Source organism: Tachypleus tridentatus, chromosome 9, assembly GCF_004210375.1.
Source record: "Tachypleus tridentatus isolate NWPU-2018 chromosome 9, ASM421037v1, whole genome shotgun sequence".
Taxonomy (NCBI): Eukaryota; Metazoa; Arthropoda; class Merostomata; order Xiphosura; family Limulidae; genus Tachypleus; species Tachypleus tridentatus.
In genome coordinates this window covers 59,071,975-59,096,201 of record NC_134833.1, presented here as the reverse complement: position 1 = coordinate 59,096,201, position 24,227 = coordinate 59,071,975, and the positions used below count along the sequence as shown (strand labels likewise).

The window sequence follows — 24,227 nt, the reverse complement described above, 5'->3', positions numbered from 1 at the left end:
AGAAAAAAATCAAAATCGTTTCATCAATGATGTTACAATTTCCAACAGCTCTGTGGATTTCAGGGTCATATTTGAAAATTTTCAAAGAAGTATTTTAACTCGGTTATACATGGACTTCTGAAATAACTTGATTGAAGTTCTGCACTTCTACTCACGTTTATTATGATTTATTGTTTGGGGAAAATAGTGAAACTTGTTCTTTCTATCGATATTAAATAAAGCATTTTTACATTAGCTACTATGTAACCTGATAAAAATATTGTCTTAATATAGATCAAACATATATTTTTATTCAGAGATGAATAAAGAGAAGCCTTATAAAATGCACGAGTTAAAAGAGTGCGATACCAAAGTTTTTAGTAAAAAGGCAGATTGTTTGAGTATTATAATTAATCATTTTTCATTAATTAATTATAATTTTGAAAACAATGTTTTCTTACTGTGAATAATCGATTTTTTCCTCAGTAGTAAGACTTCTTGGTATAAAAATTGAACTTAAAATTTGATTTTTATCGAGGGTTAATTTAACACAGTAACTGTAGATGTTAAGAATGGAGGATTAAAACGACAGTATTCAACTATGATAGAAAACTATCTTAAAAGTTATACTTCTGTAAATATATGAAGCATCCATATACTACAAAAACAGAAATAAACTAGTAGAAACAACAGCAGACCAGAGTTTACAGTGATGTAATCGTAAGTCAAGGAAGTATTCGTTACAATTTCCAAAATGTACAGTTTTAGTGAGATGCCAAATACCAACATAGGACATATCACTGTATTAATTAGTTATCGCAAGAGTTAAATAAATTACCGGACAAATTGGGTGTGTGTGTTAGATATATAATGATGTACACGTAGTATGGTGTGAAGGTAATAGTTTAGAATTCGATAGAAATGCATAAAACAGTTGTGATAAAATCACTTCACAGTTCAGTAGATTAATCCTTCAATGGTGATAAGTTTTTGTTTGGTAGGGATACAGCTGAACACAACCTACTTAGTGTGAAATAGACTAATGGGATTTTTTGTCCTTTCCTCTTTAAATTAAAACTGTAATTTTTGGCAATAGCTCACACATTATGTTGTGGTCACAAAACGGTTACATGTATATATATATACACACACACACATATAGGCGTCTGACCCACAGGGCAAAGGGGACGGACAACTTCCCCCATATTCTTCACTCACCGTGATGCATAAAATATATTTCAATGTCTTTTCAATCTATACATAACCAGCAAACAGTCTAACCTACACTCAGTTTTTCATGCTACCACAAAACAGTTTAAACATCGATAATGACTTCCATATTTCTGAAAGCTTTTATAGCATGTCACCATTCGGCCTTAGATGAAGAAATTAGAAATATTTATTCGATCTTTAAACGTCTTCAATATCCTGTGGGGTTTATCAGAATTGCCCATTAACTTATCCTAAGTAGCTTTAAGCTTGGAACAGTATACATATATTTATTTTTAAATTTTATTTCTGATTGCCTTGTTGATTGTCCTTTGAACCGTGTATAATTACTATCCAGGACATGATATGCTGCAGATCACTCGGGGAAGGTGTAGATCACTTTACGCTATCGAATTGCATTACACTATGTAAAATTTTTTACTTTTCATTCTTCCTGGACAGAAAGTGTTATTTCCTAATTGCTTATGCCTAAAGGAAATCGAAAAGACCTATTTTTCTTTCCAAACTTTTGTGACCTGCATAATGAAATTTTAAAAGAACTTTCTAGAATGTTGTAGAACTCACGAGAAATTTCAAGAACCTTTTTGAATTTTCTAGAACTTTCTATTATAACATATATACGAGGGTTCACCAAGCACCACTTGAGTTTAATTCTAGCTGCTCAAGTGAGCACATAGACCTATCTGAAATTATCAGATTGCATCAAAAAACTACAAGCATTCTCCAGACTCATTCTGCTATGTATGTAGCCAATTTATCAAGACAAGAACGAAAAAGTACTCTGTGACAGCATCTGCTAAAATATGTAATGCCTAGAAGGCATATTTTGCCATGCTCCTCAGGTATCAAGGTAAACCCTAGGCACAACATTTTATCTGCGAACACTGCCAAAAAACTCTTGAAGGTAAGATGGAAAGTTTTTGCTTGCTTGAATGGTAAAAGTTTATATTATACAAATTTTAGATATTTTAAAATTTAAATATCTTTTGGTGCACCTCAAAGAGGAATACAACAGCGTTAAGACCTTGCAAAAAGCCTTGAAGTATAATGATTATGGTTGGTAATTATCAGAGACCTCAAAATAGTGGCATTCCCGATGGGTCTCCAAGGGTGCTTTACCAAGTTTTCCTCTTATTTTTGCCTTTGAGACAGTAGAGACAATGCAACGTATTACAACAGGAAGCACTGGCCACCACGACCAAGTTTTCTGTGGGAGGCACAATGTCAAATGTGAGCCACAAGTGGACCTCCAGGAGGCGTTGCTCCCACCATTGCACATAAAATTGCGTCTTTTCTTAGTATAGTTTCTCTCTTAACATTGTAAACTAGATGTCAACATTGAAAACACTGAACGTTGTTCGCTCTTCTACGTAAAATATTTTCTCAAACCAAACGAGCCGTTTTTGCATATATTTTTCTCTACAAGTGGGTTTTTCTCGACATCACAGATTATACACATAAAGATTTTCACCAAACTATAAAAACATTATACACTTGTAATCCATAATTAAATTGATTGACCTCTGTAACTTATACCTAATACATTACACCCTAATATACTGTCTTAAATATATGCATGTAAAAAGTTGTATCACAATTTTTAATGTATTAGGTCTACCTCGAAATATTTGATTATTCACAACAAAGTGAAGTGTTTGAACAACATTTTTCGTTGCTTTGTAGTTTGTATGTTTTTAGATATCGCTGAACACCAGAAAATAAATCGAGTTTTTACTTTTACTTACTTTCTTAAGAAAATCTCAAATAAAAATAATTTTCTAAAGTCATAAATGTAGCTTTTCTATATAAGAGAGCCAGCATGACCAGGTGGTTAGCTACACAGATGTTCATCTGTATGTCTGCGGACTTACAATGCTAAAACCGGGTTTCAATACCCGTGGTGGGCAGAGCACAGATAGTCCATTGTGTAGCTTTGTGCTGAAATCAAAACAACAAGAACCAGGTTGTTAAGATACTCCCCTCATAATTTGATGGTTGCCGGTTCGAATATCCATCACTCCAAACATGATCACCTTTCAGCCGTGGGAGCGTTAAAATATTACGATCAAGCCCACTATTCGTTGGTCAAAGTAGTCCAAAAGTAGGCGGTGGGTGGTGATGACTAGCTGCCTTCCCTTTAGCCTATCACTACTAAATTAGGGATGGCTAGCGCACATAACCCTCGTGTAGCTTCGCGCAAAATCCAAACCAATATTTAATTTTCACAACAGACATATCTCTCACAAAGAACAATATAAACCACAAAATGACTATAAAAAACAAACCAAACATATATAAATTTATACGTCAGGTAACACAGATCATATTGTTATAAAATGAATAATACTATATATTACAATTCTCTCAAGATAAGTAACATATTTGTATCTAATAATCAATTTATATGTTCTTTTATTAGAAACAATCAATTTTTAGTGTCACTAGTTTTATGTTTCCGTGTGGACTATGATTGGCTCGTATGCATTCTGAAACATTACCTGGACCAAAAGTTGAAAACAATTCGTAGCCATATAATTGCTCAAACTGGAATAATTAGTTACGTGATTGTCACGTCAGAGGTTATGAATGCGAAAGGGATAATATTCTACATAGGCTCCGCTTTCACTTTGGATCATAACATACAGAGCAAATAACTTTATGCTCTTCTGCCATCTATTGATTTAAATCGGTAATAATGAACTCAGAAGGAAAACCATAAATGTTTACTTTATTTTTAAAAATACATCTACGTTCTTGTTATATAGTTGTACACTAGATAGCGAGGGTAACTTTAAAATAAATTTCTTAAATTATTTCAGTCTACGATTATATTTTTATTTCTTGTAAATGCAATGTAATTTCTAAAATAATCACACCAAAATCATTTTATAAGATACAATAACAGAGAAATATCAGAAATATTTATTTTCATATTAATCTTATGGCTTATGATAAGACTAATTATTTATCGATAATTTCTTTTTATCAAACTCCTGCCTTCACTGGAAATACGGTAAACTAAATTCTTCTTTGAAAGAGACAAAATATATCACTTGTTTTTTTTTTCTTAATTCTACGTCCATAAATTAAATCTGCTAACAACATCATTGTAATGTCGTACATTAACCGTATTTTTCTTTCGCGTACAGAAACGTTATTAAATAAATTTGACATGAGGCACATAAATAAAACATCAAACCTTTAAATACTTTCTTAACTTGACAAATAATTTCAAAAACCGTAACTGATTATTTCAATTAACGCTAGTAAGCAGTATAAAATATATTTACACTCGTTTTTAAAATTCAGTCCCGAAAAATAAAATATTTGGTTGACATCGCAGTATTATGAAGCCTACATATATAGTTTTCCTTTGATAAATTGGTGTTTTCAGTATGCAGAATATAAACGAATGACCAGACACATCAACTTCCAGACATAGTCATCTTTAATTTAGAACTGCTCAACTCTGCCTCGTTGTCTACTCTTAAACAATTGTTTTATTTATTTTTCTAGTTTTAACGCTTCCTCAAAGAAAATAAGGTATGGAATATGTTCTCCGACGTATCGTGATTTGAATCTTGGATCATCTAGTGCTCTAAGCTGACAGAGCCCGCTTTGCATATACCATACCAAGATCGATTTTAATTCTATCAGTTACCCGGTTTAAATAAAAAATAATAATACAGAATTTCAACACATTTTGGAAAGAAGTTTTAAAAATAATACGTATTTTATTGTTCTGTTTAAAGCTGTATTACGAGCTATTTGTGTTGAGACCATCGTGGGTATCTAAACGCAAAAGGCAGGTTTATAGGTTTGTTTTGAAAATATGTAGTGGTTCGTGTTTAGAAATGTTCGCACAAATAAAGAAACTATCCCAACTTCATTCTTCCTGATCATTATTCAAAAAAATCGTGATAAAAATTGATGTCTCTGAGGAGCACATTAAGCATTTAATGCTTTATGAGTTTAAAAAAGACAATAGCGCTGCATAAACTACACGAAACGATCAAGATGTTTATGGTGCGGAGTCTCTCAATGAAAGAAAACGTCAAAGGTGGTTTCACAATCACAGATCAGGTGTCTACAGTTTATGTGACGCGTTAAGTTCAGGTCGTCCTGATAAATATTGTGCTATAATAGTTGAAGAACTATCGCAGAAGCTTAACTCAACTTATTCAACAAGTCATTGTCATCTGCAACAGCTTGGAAAGATGTCAAAACTTAGCAAATGAATCCCCATGATTTGACATAAGCCAACCTGAGAACAAGAGTGGACATTTGCACTTCTCTGCACTCTCATGAACGTAACTCACCTGTTTTGGACAGGTTAGTGACTGGAGATGAAAAATGAATAAACTATAAAAGTGTTAAGCGTCATAGATATTAGCTCAGTACATGTAAACTTGCTAATGCTCAGACCAAAATGGGCTTCTACTCTAGAAAAGTCTTTCCAAGTCTTTGGTGGGTGTTGTTGATGTGATACACTTTGAGTTATGATTATGTCGGACTACTATGGTCAACAGTTAGAGCGCTTGAATGTTACACTGAGAAAAAAAGAGGCCCGCTTTGATTAATCTTAAAGGTGTTGTGTTACACGACTCCTTATAGCGAGGATCACATCTGGAAAGATCGAGGAGATAAATTGGAGAAAACTTCTACATCCTCCTTATTCTCTTGACCTTGTCCCATCTGATTATCATATATTCCGAATCTTGTTTGTTTGTTTCTTTTTGAATTTCGCACAAAGCTACTCGAGGGCTATCTGTGCTAGCCGTCCCTAATTTAGCAGTGTAAGACTAGAGGGAAGGCAGCTAGTCATCACTACCCACCACCAACTCTTGGGCTACTCTTTTAACAACGAATAGTGGGATTGGGCGTAACATTATAACGCCCCCACGGCTGAAATGGGGAGCATGTGTGACGCGACGGGGATGCGAACCCGCGACCCTCAGATTACGAGTCGCACTCCTTAACACGCTTGGCTATGCCGGGCCTCCGAATGTTGCAGAACTATTTAAAAAACATACAACTTATATTTAAAGAAATAATTTTAACTTACGTTGTTTTCTGTTAATCTATGGACTGTTAGAAGTAGGCCAGTCAGAATCACAGTTTTATAAGCCCACAATTTATCAGTACTACTACTACTAGCAGTACTAGTAGAGCAAGGCCTATCGGTAATAACAGAATTAACGTCCTACGAAGCAATTATATTGCTAAACATTTGGTCTATAGGTTTTATTATTATGGCTTAGAACACAACTGAAATTGTTAATTTAAGATGTTTATCATATGCGATAAATGCCATATATTGAAATATACTAAGTCAAAATAATATCCGCACATTGTCCCAACTCATCAAATAACGTTGTCATACACAACACTGAAAACTGATTCACAAACAGCCTGGTAACCTGGATTGAAATTAATAAGCTCATGACCTATACGAGGGAATGGCTGGTACTCGGCGTTCCTCTTCCTCCATACTTCAAAAGTTGCTTTTCTGTACCAATTAGTTGCTGCTTTCCTCGCGTTGTAATAATGTATTGGCAATTATCTGTTGATATTTTAATTCACGAACCCATTCAACCCTGTCTATTTATTGGTTGCTACTATCTTGTACACTTATAGCATACTTACTTTATGTAAGATTGAACATACAGTTCTGCTAACTATTTAGTTCCCTATTTTGCATATGTGTATGCACAATAAAATTTATTTTATATAAATATGACTAAAACTGTACTAAATAATACGTTTGTCTGGTACAAAGAAGTCTTTTAATATTATTATTAATAATATTTAAAAATAAAGGTAATGTAGACTAGGTTTGTCAGTAATACAGCTGTATAAGTTGCTTGAGTATATTTTTCTTTTTTATGTTTCTTGAAGTATTTCACGTGATATTTTAATGGTTATGTAAGAATGTTTTGTTTGTTTATCCCATAACTTAAATATAGCTTAAATATAATAGATAACTTAAAGCCGTTTGCTGTGGTCCACTTCAGTGAAAGATTGAGGGCAGTCTGTAGCTACCGCTCAATATACCTCATGTTCGACGACTGACATGAGATGTGGAAGTTATCGACACAGAGCCCGTGTGCAACATTGAAAGGGAGTTGTTCAGTGATGTTTTAATTTTTATACTGAAAAGTGTGACTCCTAAAACACAGCCCTGAGTGAATCTAAGATCTGTAGGAAAGATCGGGAAAGTGTCGAACCCATACCCATGTTTCGCTTTTTTTATTGCTTGTATAGAGTTTATTTATTTTAACAGGATAGAACAACGCAATGATGGGTAAATAAACAAAGAAACATGTGTTAATTTTAGGGTAGTTAGTATTGATTAAAATTACTGGCTCCAAGCTGTTGGATTATGATATAACAATGGTTTTTCTAACCGTAAATCTTTATGAAAACAGCAAACTTTCTCAATATGAAAGTTTTATTTGCAGCTGTTGTTCTTCTCGTAAACCTCACGTTGACGAAAGGCTTGGTCTGGTTTATGTTGCATTTCGCACAAAGCTACTCGAGGGCTATCTGTGCTAGCCGTCCCTAATTTAGCAGTGTAAGACTAGAGGGAAGGCAGCTAGTCATCACCACCCACCATTAAATCTTCGGCTACTCTACCAACGAATATTGGGAAGGCCCTGTAGTCTTGCACTGCTAAATTAGGGGCGGCTAGCACAGATAGCCCTCGAGTAGCTTTGTGCGAAATTCCAAAACAAACAAACAATTAATACTCTTTCATTGCACTGAGGGTGCTTCACTCACAGTCAAAGGGTGACGAGTTCGAATCCCCGTTCATATTCATCCTTTCAGCTGTAGAGGTGTTATAACGTGACAATGAATTTCACTATTCGTTGGTGAAATAGTAGGTCAAGAGTTGGACGACTATGTTGATGAACAGCTGACTTCCAACTGGTCTTTCTAATTTTAAATTAGGGACGGCGAGCCGAGATAACTTTTGTTTAGCTTTACATGAAATTAAAAAACAAACAAACAAACGTTACACCACGAATTTCATATCACATTTTATATCATATATTTCAATCACATTTTAGCACAGTTCTCGCAAATTTCTTAGTCTTTCAATCCATCAGGACAGACAATTCTGTTTGTTTTTCCAAGTGGTTCCAAAATGAAACTGTTATTACCATCATCAACATAACATTAGCCATAAGAAAAGCATCGGCTTTTGAGGTTGAAAATAAAACCAATTAGCCAGAGGAAATAAAATCCTCTGACTAGTAAACCTGGAACGAGACAAATAAAGAGAATTAGAATATCCTCAAACATTTACGCTCATTAACGAATATAAAAAAAAATGCTTGAAACTTCCAAATAACGATGCCAGGTAAGACATTAAGTTCAGAGTGTTTTCCAACTAAATTTTCTCATGGAATCCACATCATCACCCACAGATAAAGTTCAAAATTAATTCTCCATAAAATACCGATGGACTTCATTTTACATTTCTAATGACTGAAAACAGTTCACAATTTAAACATGTTTATTGTGTTTTAAGAGAGGTGTATTGTTTCATAAGGCTTCAGTTAAGATCTCAAGTGGGTTAGCTTTGAGTCTGAAGGCTTATAACGCAAAAATGCAGGTTCTGATAATTGTTTTGTTTGTGAATTTTGCGCAAAGCTACTCGAGGTCAATCTGCGCTAGCCATCCCTACATTAGCAGTATAAGACTAAAAGGATGGTAGTTAGTCATCACCACCTACTGCCAGTTCTTGAGTTACTTTTTTACCAACGAATAGTGGGATTGACCGTCACATTAAAACGCCCTCACGGCTGAAATAGCGAGCATGTCTGGTGCGACCGGGTTTCAAACACACGACCCTCATAATAAGAGTCGAACGCCTTAACCACCTGTCCATGCCGGGCCTGGTTATGAAAATCGTGGTAGGTAGATCACATATATCCCATTTTCTAGTCTCGTGCTCAACTTCAAAGAAGCAAAAACATTTTAGTGTATGCAAAATTTGTAAATCGATTAGCGTATACGACATAACAAAGAATTTCAGTTTACAAATTCTGCTCAAAAAATGAAAGACCTTCCGTGATGACGAAAAACCACTTGAAATAAAATTTCTTTTCAAGACGGCTTAGTATGGGTTTTAGCACATTAATTAAAATAACGTACACAACAACGTTTCGACCGTCTTAGTTCATCTTCAGATTAACTGAGAGAGTCTGCAACTCACATGTTGCCGAGCACGTCTTTAGAACGAAGTGTAAAGGGGTACGGGTTGTAGAGGGCGTGTTTCAGTTAGAAATTAGGTTATTAATTAGCACAGGTATGAAGGTGTTCCTTTATGTGATTTCATTTTGTTTTAGTTGTTGTATAAGTAGGGCTCCTTGATTTTGGTTTAAAGAAGTTCACATTTCTTCCTGTTTTTTGTAATGAAAACAATTTTATTAATAACATGTCTGTAGTTAGTTAATTTCGTCTCAAGAAGTCGATGTTTAAACCGATATCATCAATATTTATTTTCACGGTCTTTGTTACTCTGTTGAAACAATGTGCATATACTAATATATATTATAATATATTTGTTATTAAACACGAAGCAACACAATAAGCTATCTGTGCTCTATCCACTATGAGGTATTAAAACCTCATTTTGCCAGTGTGATTCCGCAGATATAACCAATGTACCACTAGGGATAATATACCTGAGAAAAAAGGGCTAATGTTGTATAGCAAATACGTAGACTATTCATGTTTGTACAGGTGTGAATTTTAATATTCGTGTTAAAGGTATTGTGAAATGATAATGATTACTTTCATAATATTCTGATAACATATATACATATTTTTTCTTTTACATACAGTAAAATTTATAAGGAAATAATTAGTTGCTGCATCTCTTTGTTGATAGTGAAATATCATAGAAACACATTATTAATAATATTGTACGAAACCGATTGTTGCAAGATTGGTTGATAATTTGTTATTTATCCGTGATGACGAGATAACCCACTTGTAGAGACAATATATATGTAAAAACACCTGGTAAAGGTTGAGAAAACTTTTATGTCGAGGAAAAACAACGTTTCCACCTTATTCAGTCATCGTCAGGTTCACAAAGAAAGAAAGAAAGAGGTAACTGACCACATGTTTGAAGGGGGTTGTGTAATTGAGTGTAGGAATGTAGAGGGCGTACTTAGATGTTTGATTATATTTATTATTATAGATATAAAGGTGTTCCTTTGTATTGATTTATTTTGGGCTTGACTTGTTGTATAAGTAAGGCTTCTTCAATTTTATGTTTATTTATGTCTGTTTCTTTATTTAATATTTGGGTGTTTTTTTTTATGGTTATGTTATGTTTATTTGATTTGCAGTGTTCGAAAACGTGTGAAGGTGACTTTTTGTGTTCTTTGAATCCGGTTTCCATTTTTCTTCTTGTTTCTCCAATACAGAAGTCGTGGCAGTTATCACATTGTATTTTATAAATAATGTTGGTGTGTTGTTTGTCAGTGTAGTTTTTACATAGTATTGACCTTAGTTTTGTGCCTGGTTTTTGAATAAATTTAGTATTAACTGGAATGTCATATCTTGTTACTACTTTTTGCCAAATGCTGGTTATATTTCTGCTGGTGTCGGAAACATATGGTATGCAGCAGTATATGGTTTCGTGACAATGTAATTCATAGGATATATTTACTTTTGTTGGTTGATTTTACTTTTTGTATAGGTGTGTGCGTATAATGTTTTCTTCAGTTTCTGAAGAAAACTCATTGATGTTGATGAAGTATTGTTTTATTTCGTCTAATTCTTCGTTAATTTTATTTGATGATCAAAGTTTTATGACTGTGTTTATTTGGCTTCTTAGTATGTTGAGTTTTTGTTTTGTTTCATGTGCTGAGTCCCAAGGAATGTATAGTCCAGTATGGGTGATTTTTCGGTGGATTTCTGTTTTGAATTGTGTGTCGGTTCTTGTAATTTTGAGGTTAAGAAATGATATTTGATTGCTTTCTTCCTGTTCACATGTGAAGTTAATGTTGGGATGTATAGAGTTAATGTGATTGAAAAAATTAAGTATGTGTTCTGTAGATCTGAATCCCGCAACCGTGTCATCTACATATCTATACCAGTATAGTAATGGATGTAATGCTGTATTAATTGCTTTTGTTTTAGCTTGTGTCATAAACATATTGGCTAGAACTGGTGATACTTGGTTGCTCATGCTTAGGCATTTTGTTTGTATATAGTTGTGGTTGTTGAATATTAAGTGTGTTTTCATCGTGGTGAATTCTATGAAGGTTGCTGAAAATGTCTCTTGATGGGTTAGGGCCTCGAATAAATAGTTTTGAGGGTATCTTGCAGGTTTCAACGGTTGAAACTTCTGTAAAAACGGATATAAGATCGAAACTGGTTATTAAGGCTTTATGATTATATTGATTAAGAATAAACTTGAAATAAAAAGAGTCTTTGATGAATGAGCTGGCTGGTGTTACATATTTAGAGAATGCCGAAGTTATGTATTTACCAAGATTGTATTTAAACGATTCGTATGTGGACATTATTGGTCGTAATGGACAATCTGGTTAATGAGGTTTACGAATGCCGTATATTTGTGGTGTGTGATAGCCGATCTTGCATAGGTAGGATTAAAGTGTTTTTGAAATTGTGTTGGCTTTTTCATTTTTAGTAGTATTTTGTTCAGTTGCGTTTCGTGTGTTGTTCGATGTATTGCTTCAAATTTGTTTGTGTCTGATAGGATGCTCTTTATTGTTTGGGTGTATTCATTTGTGTTAATTATGACTATAGCGTTTCCTTTATTTGCTTTTAGAATTTTTATGTTTTGTCTTGTTTTTTGTTTTTAATGGAATTAATGTCTCTTTTTGTAAGATTGTTTTTTAGTTTTCTGTTTTGTGAAATTATGTTGATAGTGTTGTGAGAAAATTATTTGAAAAATCATTGAAGATTTTGTTTTTGTGTGTTTCTAAAAATATAATTTTTTAAATTTTTCTGGAAACTTTGGCTGTTGGATGTCATTAAAATTATCGAAGTTGTCTTCTTTCTGTTGGTTTTTTTCGGTTGTTTTCTTGTTTTTGTTTCCTGTTGAAAGTACTTCCAAAAACAGCAGCTTATTTAATATAATATTTAAAGTTATGTTTATTCGTAATTATTTTAACTACAAATTACGACTAATTTAATATCGCAAGAACTCAAGTTTCATTACCTTGTGGTAAACAATGGCAGATTTAATTTTGTTCAAGTCCAGGGGCTAATAACTTTTATGAGTCCTACATCCTATGTGAATTTATAGAGAATAAAACTGTCAAGGAGCCCACATTAACACCATGGGCAACAAGGCTGAGCACCCAAGCACCTACCTACATAAGCCACGAGTGATCAGAACGCAAATAGCACATTGTTTAGAAGTTTATTTAACAACAATCAAACAAAGTTAATCAATAACACTTGGCTCGATCGTGTGTTAATTACAAAAACATGATTTCCAGAAGTATTTTCTTTCCTCATTGAAATATTCTCTGTAAAACGTATTTAGGAAACAATTTTATTTTATTGAAAACAGAAAGATCGGATTTTCTTTCTCTAAACAACACACCAAACAAACAATATGTATTTAATTAAAAAACACAAACTGAACAATTGTATTGCTTTAAAGGAGTTTTATTTTCGAGATAAAAGGTATTTAAGAGTTAAACACAACAGAACACGAAGGAAACCACAACAGATTCAGATTATTATATTATAGGTAATATATATAGATGCTGGTCCTCATCAGCTGTTAAGTGATCCGTTGAAGCTGTAAGTATAAATAACATTGAAATACATAAATGTTGTTGTCAGTTCACTTACAACAGATCCACCAACATTTCATTAAATATATTAGTCAAATTATTTAATACCAATTGTGGTATAAACCAACAACATACAGTCAGTGTTCTGTAATGGTTACCCAATGAGTTATCTATGCTCTGTCCCTCACAAATATCAAACCTCGGTTTCAAGCTGTGTGAGTCCCTCGACATACCAACGTGTCACTGTGTGGATTAGAGCGTTTTATAGATATATAGTGACAAATATGGATTTCTATTAAATGTGTTTTGACATCATTTTAGAAAAATAACGTATTAAAAGAAAAAGGTAGAGTATCACATTAAAATTAGCCACACATTTGGAAAATATGTGAATTAATAAGTGCAAGTCCATTTTGCCAAAAAATAAAATAAATGTCCGAAAAAAATTAAATATACTAACTAATAATACCATTTACAGTACATTTTAGTTGTCATGGTATTGCTTATACAAAGTGAAATTTGTAATAAATAGTACTATAACGACACTACATCATACATCTTGTCTTACATAGCTAAATTAGAGACGGCTTGCGCAAATAGTCTTCGAGTAGCTTTTCACCAAATTCAAAACAAACCAAACCAAGCCTTTCGTCAACGTGTGGGTTACGAGAACAACAACAGTTGTAAATAAAACTTTCATGTAGAGAAAGTTTTCTGTTTTATAAAGATTTCCGGTTAGAAAATCCATTGTTCTATCATAATCCAACAGTCTGGAGCGAGTATTTTTAACTACCCTAAAATTAACACATGTTTCCTTGTATATTTACCAATCATTGCGTTGTTCTATCCAGTTTAAGAAATTGCGTTTGGGAAAACACATACCAGAGATATATTTAAACACAAAAGACTTTCCTTCACATAATAAAGTCATTGATTCATATTTGTTACTGTACAATTTCATTCCTTTTTTATTGTATGTTATACATATTTTCGATTTGAAGCGTTGTTTAATTGTCTGTTTGTTTGGCGATTTGTGGTACAAAGCGGCTAGGCTATCTATGCTAAACATCGATTAAAGATAAAAAAAATATTATGCTCTATAAAGCAAGAAAAAAGCAAAACATAGCGCAAAAACAGAATCAAAAGGTTTATGATCCCAAGGATGCTAAAAATACGATCAATATAGACATTATCACCATCGTCAATGACATAAGCCTGTATAATACAGTCAGCTACTGCTGCTACACAATGGTCTATTGATGGCTTACAGACGAGGGCAGAATCAAGTGCTGCGAGAGCAGTGAAAGACGGCCAGTTTGCCTGATCCAGCTTCCACCGGGGCACGAGGGTCGGGTGGCCACTGTTAGTTTCTCTCAAAATTATAGGAAAATTATCACTGCCTCGTGGTATATTGTCAACCCTCAAAATGGGAGAATAATGAAGGTGAGCAAAGGGAGAGATCAATAGCAGTAAAGGACTGACTAGGTGCATGAAAATAAGTAGAAGAACCGGTATTCGAAAGAGAAAGGTTGTGATCAGAGAACATATGCTCTACATAGCGACCACTCCTATCAATATCAGCACTTCCTCAGAGAGGATGATGTCAATTAAAGTACCCCATGATTAAAAAGAAAGACGGCAACTGTTCAATCAGAGCATGAAGTTCTGATTGATCATATGTCTCTCTAGGCGACAGGTAGAGAGAACAAACAACGATGGAATGACCCAAGGAAACAGCAATATCTCCTCGTGATGAATTCAAGAGAAGTTCACTGCGTTGAGATGTGGATGTTTCCACCAACACGTCATCAGATCAAAGCTTCTTTACTGACTTTGGAGAGCCAGCAAGTCCCTTCAGTTCCTTTTAAATAAAAAATGGGGACATTTTCCCTAAAGGTTTGTCTGAAAGAGAGTGTAGGATAAGAAAATGAGGTACAACAGATGGTAGAGATGTTGAAGATTTCTCCTCAGAAACACAAAGACGAGGTTGTTTACCTATGGACTGTTTTTTTTTTATTTAAATTTGTATTTGGAGGATCCATAATAGAAAAAGGAAATATCGGTTCCCACTGGCCCCTTCTTCCATGGAGCCCTATGAGGTGATGGACTACAATATCAAACAAGGAAACAACATGAACGACAGGATTTCGTGAGCACTATACCCAAACACCAGCATCAGATACAATAGCCACAATATATGTTGAAAACTTCCAACACTGGTACTTAGTTAACCCTAACTCAAGTGGACCAGTTGATTGAATCAAGGGGAGGCCACCCCAAGGCCACCCATCTACAGGAATTCAAGGTCAAAGTGGTTCGACCCCTAAACCACCAGTATCCTCTCCTTACCTTCACGGGTCACAACACATGGCAAACACGTGGGTGGATGTTGAAATCACAGAACCTTCCCTGGAAAGTCTCCTCACCATGTAGAGGAATACACACCGAGGGATTTTGTTTGTGAATGAGGCTTCCAGCATGTTATACGTCGTATTAGGAACATAGTCTTTACTAGTTTAGATATAGTTACCTGTTTCTTTCATTGCGAACCTGACGATGGCCGAAGAAGGTCGAAACGATTTTCGCTCCTCTGCATAAAAATTTTCTCAACGCTCACTAGCCGTTTTCACATATATATTTTTATTTATTGTAATGACGCTGTTAATATGATTCATACCCATAAAAACTGAAAGGTCATTTTCTAGAATGATTTAAGCTTATCTTGAACTTCTTTTATATTTTACGCGTGTATTTCCGAGAACAGCAGCTTATTTAATATAATATTTAAAGTAATGTTTATTTGTAATCATTTTAACTACAATTTTGTTTTTTGAATTTCGCACAAAGCTACTCCAGAGCTATCTGTGCTAGCCGTCCGTAATTTAGTAATGTAAGACTAGAGGCAGCTTGTCATCACCACCCACTGCCAACTCTTGGACTACTATTTTTACCAACGAATAGTGGGATCGACCGTAACTTTATAACGCCCACACGGCTGAGAGGATGAGAATGTTTAGGACGCCGGGGATGTGAACCCACGACCCTCCAATTACGAGTCGCACGCCTTAACACGCTTGGCCATGCCGGACCTTCTACAAGTTTGGGCAGATTTAATATCGCAAGAACTCTAGTTTCATTACTTTGTGGTCAACAATGACAGATTTAATTTTGTTTAAAACGAGGAGCTAATAACTATTATGGGTTCTACATCCTATGTGATTTTATAGAGAATAAAACTGTCAAGGAGTCCTCATTAAGATCATGGGCACCGGGGCTGAGCACCCAAGCACCTACCTAAATACGCTATTAGTGGTCAGGTCGCAGATAGCTCATTGTTTGAAAGTTTACTTTTCAACAAACAAACAATATAATTTATAACATTTGGCTCAATTATGTGTTAAGAAATTTTAGAAATACATTAATAAAAAAGTTCTAAGAACGAATTACAAAAAACATAATTTACAGAAGCATTTTCTTTCCTCATTGAAATATTCTGTGTAACACATATTTGGGAAACATTTTTATTCTATTGAAAAAAGAAAGATCGGATTTTCTTTCTCTAAACAACACACCAAACAAACAATATATATTTAATTAAAAAAAACAAACTGAACAATTGTATTGCTTTAAAGGAGTTTTATTTTCGAGATAAAAGGTATTTAAGAGTTAAACACAACCGAACACGAAGGAAACCACAACAGATTCAGATTATTATATTATAGGTAATATATATAGATGCTGGTCCTCATCAGCTGTTAAGTGATCCGTTGAAGCTGTAAGTATAAATAACATTGAAATACATAAATGTTGTTGTCAGTTCACTTACAACAGATCCACCAACATTTCATTAAATATATTAGTCAAATTATTTAATACCAATTGTGGTATAAACCAAAAACATACAGTCAGTGTTCTGTAATGGTTACCCAATGAGTTATCTATGCTCTGTCCCTCACAAATATCAAACCTCGGTTTCAAGCTGTGTGAGTCCCTCGACATACCAACGTGTCACTGTGTGGATTAGAGCGTTTTATAGATATATAGTGACAAATATGGATTTCTATTAAATGTGTTTTGACATTATTTTAGAAAAATAACGCATTAAAAGAAAAAGATAGAGTATCACATTAAAATTAGCCACACATTTGGAAAATATGTGAATAATTTAGTGCCAGTCCAATGTGCCAATAAATAAAATAAATGTCAGAATAAAATTAAATATACTAACTAATAATACTTTTTACAGTACATTTTAGTTGTCGTGGAATTCCTTATACAAAGTGAAATTTGTGATAAATAGTCACTTTAAAGACTGTATAACTGTTGTAACACAGTTATGTTATATGGAACTAGAAGTATCTCTTACGACATTGTAAAGAACAAGTTTACACTCTCTAGCACATATAATGTTCAAATTTCAAGATATTCATTTCATTTATTGCTGATGTATTGATATATTTGATTTTCTCACCTAAAATCCTCAGAAACAGTTCTTAACAGAATCAGACATTACATCGTCCAGACCCGCTCCAGCTTTTAAAATTTCATTCTCGATACATTCTATTACTTCCTGCATGAAGAGGTAAATACAATAAATGTTATAGGAGATGATATAAAATTAAAAGTTTGAAGAAAACACAGAAATAATACAAAATAATAGAGATCCCATAACCTGAGAAGTTTACCTTTCTTCTTCATGGGTGAGCTGGAAATGGTTATTCCATTTATTCATTCCGTTGGTTATTACTAACAAATTATAACAAACATTGTAGCAAAATAATATAAGAATGCAGAAGGAATCGTGGGACACATCTCCAGAAATATATTACTTTTTACATCAATTTTGCCAAATTCAGTCCTACATTGTGTCCACTTTCTTCTCTTTCATGATATAATTAACCGTATTCTGTTTTACCTTATTTTATAGGTAGAAGACAACACTATGACTGTTGCGTGGAGTGACGATATTTAAAGATTATTGTCATCCTTAATGGTCAGCTGTAGGAAGAAGAAGACTCGAAAGAGTCCAGAATTTTGCTTTTCTTGAATTTTCGCGCAAAGTTATATGAGGGCTATCTGCACTAGTCGTCCCTAATTTAGCAGTGTAAAAACAGAGCGAAGGCAGGTAGTCACCACAACTCACCGCCAATTCTTGGGCTATTATTTTACCAACGAATAGTGGAATTGGTCGTCACGTTATAACGCCCCAGGGCTGAAAGGACGAGCATGTTTGGTGTGATGGGAATTCAAACCCGTGACCCTCAGAGTCTTATCCACCTGGCCATGCCGGCCAATTTTGTTTGGTATCTCGTTGCTTTGTTTATTTTTTGTTATTGTTGCTTCTACTTGTATGTGAACAAGCACAGTTTTAATGTTTATTTCAAGTACAAATAATATTTAAACATTCAATTTTTAATATACAATCCTTATGCATTTTAGTTTTATGCAATTTATCTTAATTTCAACTACATCTCCAACAAAAGAGTTAGTTGGTAGCTTAACAATAAACTTGTGGTCGCTAAACTTTAGAGTTCGATTCCTCACAGATGACAGAAGCTTCATTCTGAACAATAAAACCCACTACTTTATCAGCCAGTCTTCTGCTTGTAAATGATTTAGAAATTGTTTGTTTTTATCTCTTCACACATAATTTCATCTGTAACAAATCACTGCAGTTGTTCTTCATATCAGGCCTTCAAACCACTATTGTGAATATCAGGCAACTGCCTTCTACCTTTATCTTTATAATATCATATTCCTCTATTGCTGCGTGTATTTAAGGAAAGATTGTAATAAGGGAATAGATTGTTTGTTGCTTGTTTATTTTTTGAATTTCGCACAAAGCTACTCGAGGGCTATCTGTGATAGCCGTCACTAATTTAGCATTGTAAGACTAGAGAGAAGGCAGCTAGTCATCACCACACACCGCCAACTCTTGGGCTACTCTTGTACCAACGAATAGTGGGATTGACCGTCACGTTATAATGCCCCCACGGCTGAAAGGGCGAGCATGTTTGGCGCGACGGGGATGCAAACCCGCGAGCCTCAGATTACGAGTCGCACGCCTTAACACGCTTGGGCATGCCAAGCGATTAAGATTTCTGAACTTAATAACTCTTCAGAAAATGGAATGTGAATGAGGTGTTTAAAGTTGTCATCTTGTTGATGCCTTATTTTTCTTCCAACTTTAATTATGGCAATTGTAAGATTAAGGGAACAAATATACATTTTCTCACGGTAGAAATAACCTACAACTTAGTCACCTTTGATTTCTTTACAGCTTGGTTGCCCTTGGAACTGTTTGCCTTCAGGTTTCGTAGATGCAAATAATTTAAAGCTAAACATAAATATTTACCGATAAATGGTGATTTTGAAATGTTAGATTGTAAGGTAATTTAGTAGCTTGCATAGCCCAGATGGACAAGAATATTTCTTACTGTCATGTAAGAATGGATTGAATACTAAAAAATTCCTTGGTACTGCAATAAAAATAATTTAACATTTAAAGACATACGATGGGTGAATATTACTTTACCTGGATGCAAAACATGTAATTTCTAGAAGGTCTGGGGTCATATATCCGCCCCCAAGAAAGGTTTTGAAGATTTAAATCTGTGAGATTAAATCTTGAGTCACTGAATTAAGAGAAGTGAGTTTTAATACATAAGTTGTAGCTATACATTACATGAAAAAGTGGACAGGCCATTGCGTGGGTGGAGCAATCGCTTCCTATGGCTCTAATATTATGTTAATAGTTGACTTATAATACCATAGATTTATACATCTGCATCTATTCTTAGGCAAATCAAAATTTATATGGTAATATAGTAGTTATGTATTACATTTTAATGTAATATCTTGTCTTGAAACAGACAGGCCATTGCGTGGGTGGAGCAATCGCTTCCTATGGCTCTAATATTATGTTAATAGTTGACTTATAATACCATAGATTTATACATCTGCATCTATTCTTAGGCAAATCAAAATTTATATGGTAATATTATAGTTATGTATTACATTTTAAGATGCTGTGTATATAAATTTTTAATCAAGTACTTCTAGTAGTTACGTTGTATTAACATAGTTCTGTATTGTTGTGCAAATTTGAAATTTGATTAATACTTACCTTATAGTACCACATTGTTGCATCTATCCTTCTACACATAAATAGTTAAATATAGTTAGATAAATAACTGGGTTTGAAATTAATCTTTAAAGATGCATTCAGAGCAGTGTCCTCATAAAACCTAAAAAACAGAAGCAACTGTCAAAATTAATTATCTAGAATGTAAGTAGTAGCCTTTAAAATATACTACAAAGATTCTTTTAAACATTTAAATTTTAAAATAACAATTACTTGATACCATCCTAGTATAAGTTAAAATTGATCTAAACCGAATAGAGTATAATTAATGATAATAAATAGTAAATTGAAACTTCTAGATGAAAACATTTTTCAGCTCATTTTGTGTGAAGTTTCGAGCAGACGCACTTCATCAGGCACTAATGATTTTTAATGACTGAAAATATTTTCATTTAGACGTATCGAATTATTCTTTACTTAATTTATCCAAGTTTTTCGTCTCATGTTTTGCGGAATAATATTCATAAATAAGCCTGTCCAGTTAGTTTTTAAAACAAAATAGCTTGAAACAGACTAAATATGAGCCCTAACCCGTGATTGAAGATACACCTACTTACGCTGTATCCAACATATCGAGTGGCGTCAGTCTCAAATTCTATTCAAAACATTTGGGATTACAAAAGGAAACATTTCGAGCGATAGTTAATTATACAACAAAACTAAATAAGATAATTTAGAGACTAGTGATATAAACGTAGACAGAACATAAAATGATATATTAGATAAAAATCACCTTCTCATCCGCTTCTCTTTCTGCTTTGCACATTTCTCTCACGTACTCTTCAAAATTACCATAAGGAAATTTTGAATATTCACAATTTTTAGCTGCATCTGGAAGCTTGAGACAAAAAATACTTTCTGGTCATTCAACTTTAATATTACATTCTACAACTTTGTTTTCATGAAAGTTAATTGTTTAACCATATCCATATGGCAGGAATCATATGATTCTTATGAACTCTATTACAACCACCTTGAAATATATTTATTTTCTCTTTATTAATAACGAAGTGGATATATTTATTTATACATAAACAACCACTTAAGAATTGAAATAAAACAATATTTCGAAGAAAAGACAGAGGATGGAAAACAAAACTAAAAGAAACAAAACCACATTGTTTTAGATCTGTAAACTGTATCTAAATATAACAACACATTTATAGTGTAATCATTTACACAATAAAACGTTAAAGCAAGTAGAATGAAAATTACATGCGTCAAACAAACTTTATATCATAACCACAAATATTTTAAAAATTAATCGCGTTGTCTTCGTTTTAACCTCTCAACAACGAGTTAATAAAATAAATAAAAAAGTCAGCAATTAAATAGTTTAAAGCAAACAGGATCACAGCAGACACGTAAAACAGCCCACAGTGATATAACGATACGTCTGCTCACCTACAACGCTAGAAACCGATTTTCGATACTCATTTTGGTAGGAGAACAAATAACCCATTGTATATCTTTGTGTTCAACTACGAACAAATACCTATAGAATATCAGAAATAATCCGTAAGGTTTAACATAAGCACGTGCACCAGATGAAGGCCATACAAACTTGAAGTGAGAGAATAAGTTATATGCTTTATTATTATTTTTTTAATTTCGCGCAAGGCTACTCGAGGGATATCTGCGCTAGCCATCCCTAATTTAGGAGTGTAACATTAGAGGAAAGGCAGCTAGTATTCACCACCCGCCGCCAAATCTTGAGCTACTCTTTCACCAACCAATAGTGGGATTCACATTACATGATAACGCCCCTACGGCAGAAAAGGCGAGCATGTTTGGTGCGACGAGGATGCGAACCCGCGACCCTAAAACTACGAGTCGCACGCATTAACCCACCTGGCCATGCCGGGCCTTGCTATATTGTAGTAATTATTTCTGTACAACGCATGTTATTAATGTGGATTCACGTGCAGGCAATATGGGAAATGATTACATAAGTTTAAGTAAGGGACGCTGCAGACATCACTATAAAGGTGCTGTACCAACAACCAGGAGAATTTTACTACAAAAACATACTACTTACATACATACAACTTCTATTTTACAGCACGCCTCGTATGAACTGCTGTTTAATCGATGTTTAACACTTAATAATCTTTGATGGGACAAATAGTGTTAACATTTTTAAATTTCGCTGATTGCGTTTTCAAGATGTGTAAAACATCGAGACCTTCCGAAATGATTTTCTATAAATCTACAACACTGAGTATTGTAATTCCGTAAACTTATCGCTAACGCACGAGACCTTGGTTCATAGAATTATCTTTTAGAATTTTAACTGAAGACCAAAATATGTTAAGACAGAAGATTTATGTCAGCAACACGTTATTTTCAAAATGTTTTGGTTTGTTTGTTTATTTAGAATTAAGCACAAAGCTACACAATGGCTTATCTGTGATCAGCCCACCACGGGTATCGAAACACGGTTTTTACCGGTGTGAGTTCGCAGACATGCCGCTCTGTTAATGGACGGCGTTTCCAAAATGACACTGAGTTAACGATATATGATTAATTATAACAGAAACACCTACCCATTCTGCTAGTTGTTTATAACGTTCCCCAATGCACACTCTCAGATGATTCACTTTTGCAGAATCGTCTTTAATACCTACATAAAATAAAAACATGTCTGATAAATTTAGTGGGGTAGATTTTAATTTTACGAACCAGTGTTAGTAAAACTACTTTATTAAACGTAAGTTTTCTGATTCGCTTATTTACGATACATAATACTAGATATATTACAACAGATTCTTTGAAGTATCGATGTGAGTTGGTGAGATGAATCATCACATAAACTAATAGAAACACCCGCAGGTACAACTGCTATTTCCTTCGAAAACTTAACATTCAATAACGTTTATCAGCTATGAGAAATATGATTTTATTTAAATTTAATTTTAAAATGAGCTATAATTACTGTATTACATCACAGAGTAAATTTTGTTGAGGCATTTCTTTACAAGCGCAGTTATCAATAAAAGTATTTTCTTTTCTGTTCCAAAATTCGTACTGAAGAAAAACAAATAATGTTTAGTTTTTCTTTAAAAGGTTTTATATTTGAAACATACTCCTTTCTGTGTTTTTTATTACTTAAGTTTGAAACTTACCAATTTTTAAAAGTTATATCTGAATCTTTCCAGTTTTTGTTTCTAATTTTTACTGGTTTAATTAGAAACATAATTTTATGCAAATCTCAGTTGTTTTTTTTTATTGCTGAGTTATAAAAATACAAGTTAGTACTCATCAAATTAGCTCTAAAAGTGGATGTTCAACCTAGGTAGAAGGTATCTGTTGAAATTTTTAAAACCGATACTCAACTCTTCAGATTGATAGAAAATTGCAACGGTCCAAATGCGACAATTTCAGATTTTTCTTAACTTTAATTAAATAGCAGTGCATATGACAAAACTTTGCTCTGATAATATTTCGATATAGTTTTCAGATTCTTTGTGTTTCTCCTGATCTAATGAAGATATTAATTGAAAACATTTACTTCCATAGAATAATTATTTAACATTTTATACATTAATAAACTATGAACATGAACTTACTGCACATCAATTTCCACATCATGTCTACAGAGTTGCCGTTCGTCACCGTCAGGCTTACGACCACAACAAGAGCTGTAAACAGCACTTTCATGTTGAATGTTGAGAACTTTCTTCTTTTGATGAATATTTCAAGTTGAGAAACCCACTTTTATATAATTCTTCCAATAGCTTTGAGCCAATAATTTCAACTATATTGTTATTAACCCTAAAATTATCTCAACTTTGTTGGTATATTTACCTATCATTGCGTAGCTCTTTCCGATTGGAGAAATTGGATTGGGATTTAACGAATAACGATGTGACTGAATCAAAGAGAGGCGTTTCCTCCCAACAATAAGATCACATGACTCAAACCTATTTGCTACAATTTTATTCCTTGTGGAAGCTTCACTCTGTTATATTACGTTATACGTATTACAGGCTAGAATACAGGCAATGGTGTAGTGTTGTGAAAATGCGTTCCCATTCATATATATATTTCTTTATCATAGGTAGAATGTTGTTCCCTGA

General features: G+C 33.7%; 1 protein-coding gene across 1 annotated transcript; it reads right to left on the bottom strand.

Moving 5' to 3' along the window:
• Window positions 1-16,620: 16,620 nt before the first annotated feature.
• LOC143225298 (uncharacterized) lies at window positions 16,621-23,859 on the bottom strand. Its single transcript, XM_076454440.1, has 5 exons — window positions 23,718-23,859; window positions 22,695-22,771; window positions 20,882-20,986; window positions 17,476-17,574; window positions 16,621-16,777 (listed from the first exon to the last, which is right to left on the bottom strand). Exons 1-4 carry the CDS (start codon window positions 23,806-23,808, stop codon window positions 17,485-17,487), a joined length of 363 nt encoding a protein of 120 aa, XP_076310555.1. The 5' UTR covers window positions 23,809-23,859; the 3' UTR covers window positions 16,621-16,777; window positions 17,476-17,484.
• Between the last annotated feature and the right edge of the window lie 368 nt (window positions 23,860-24,227).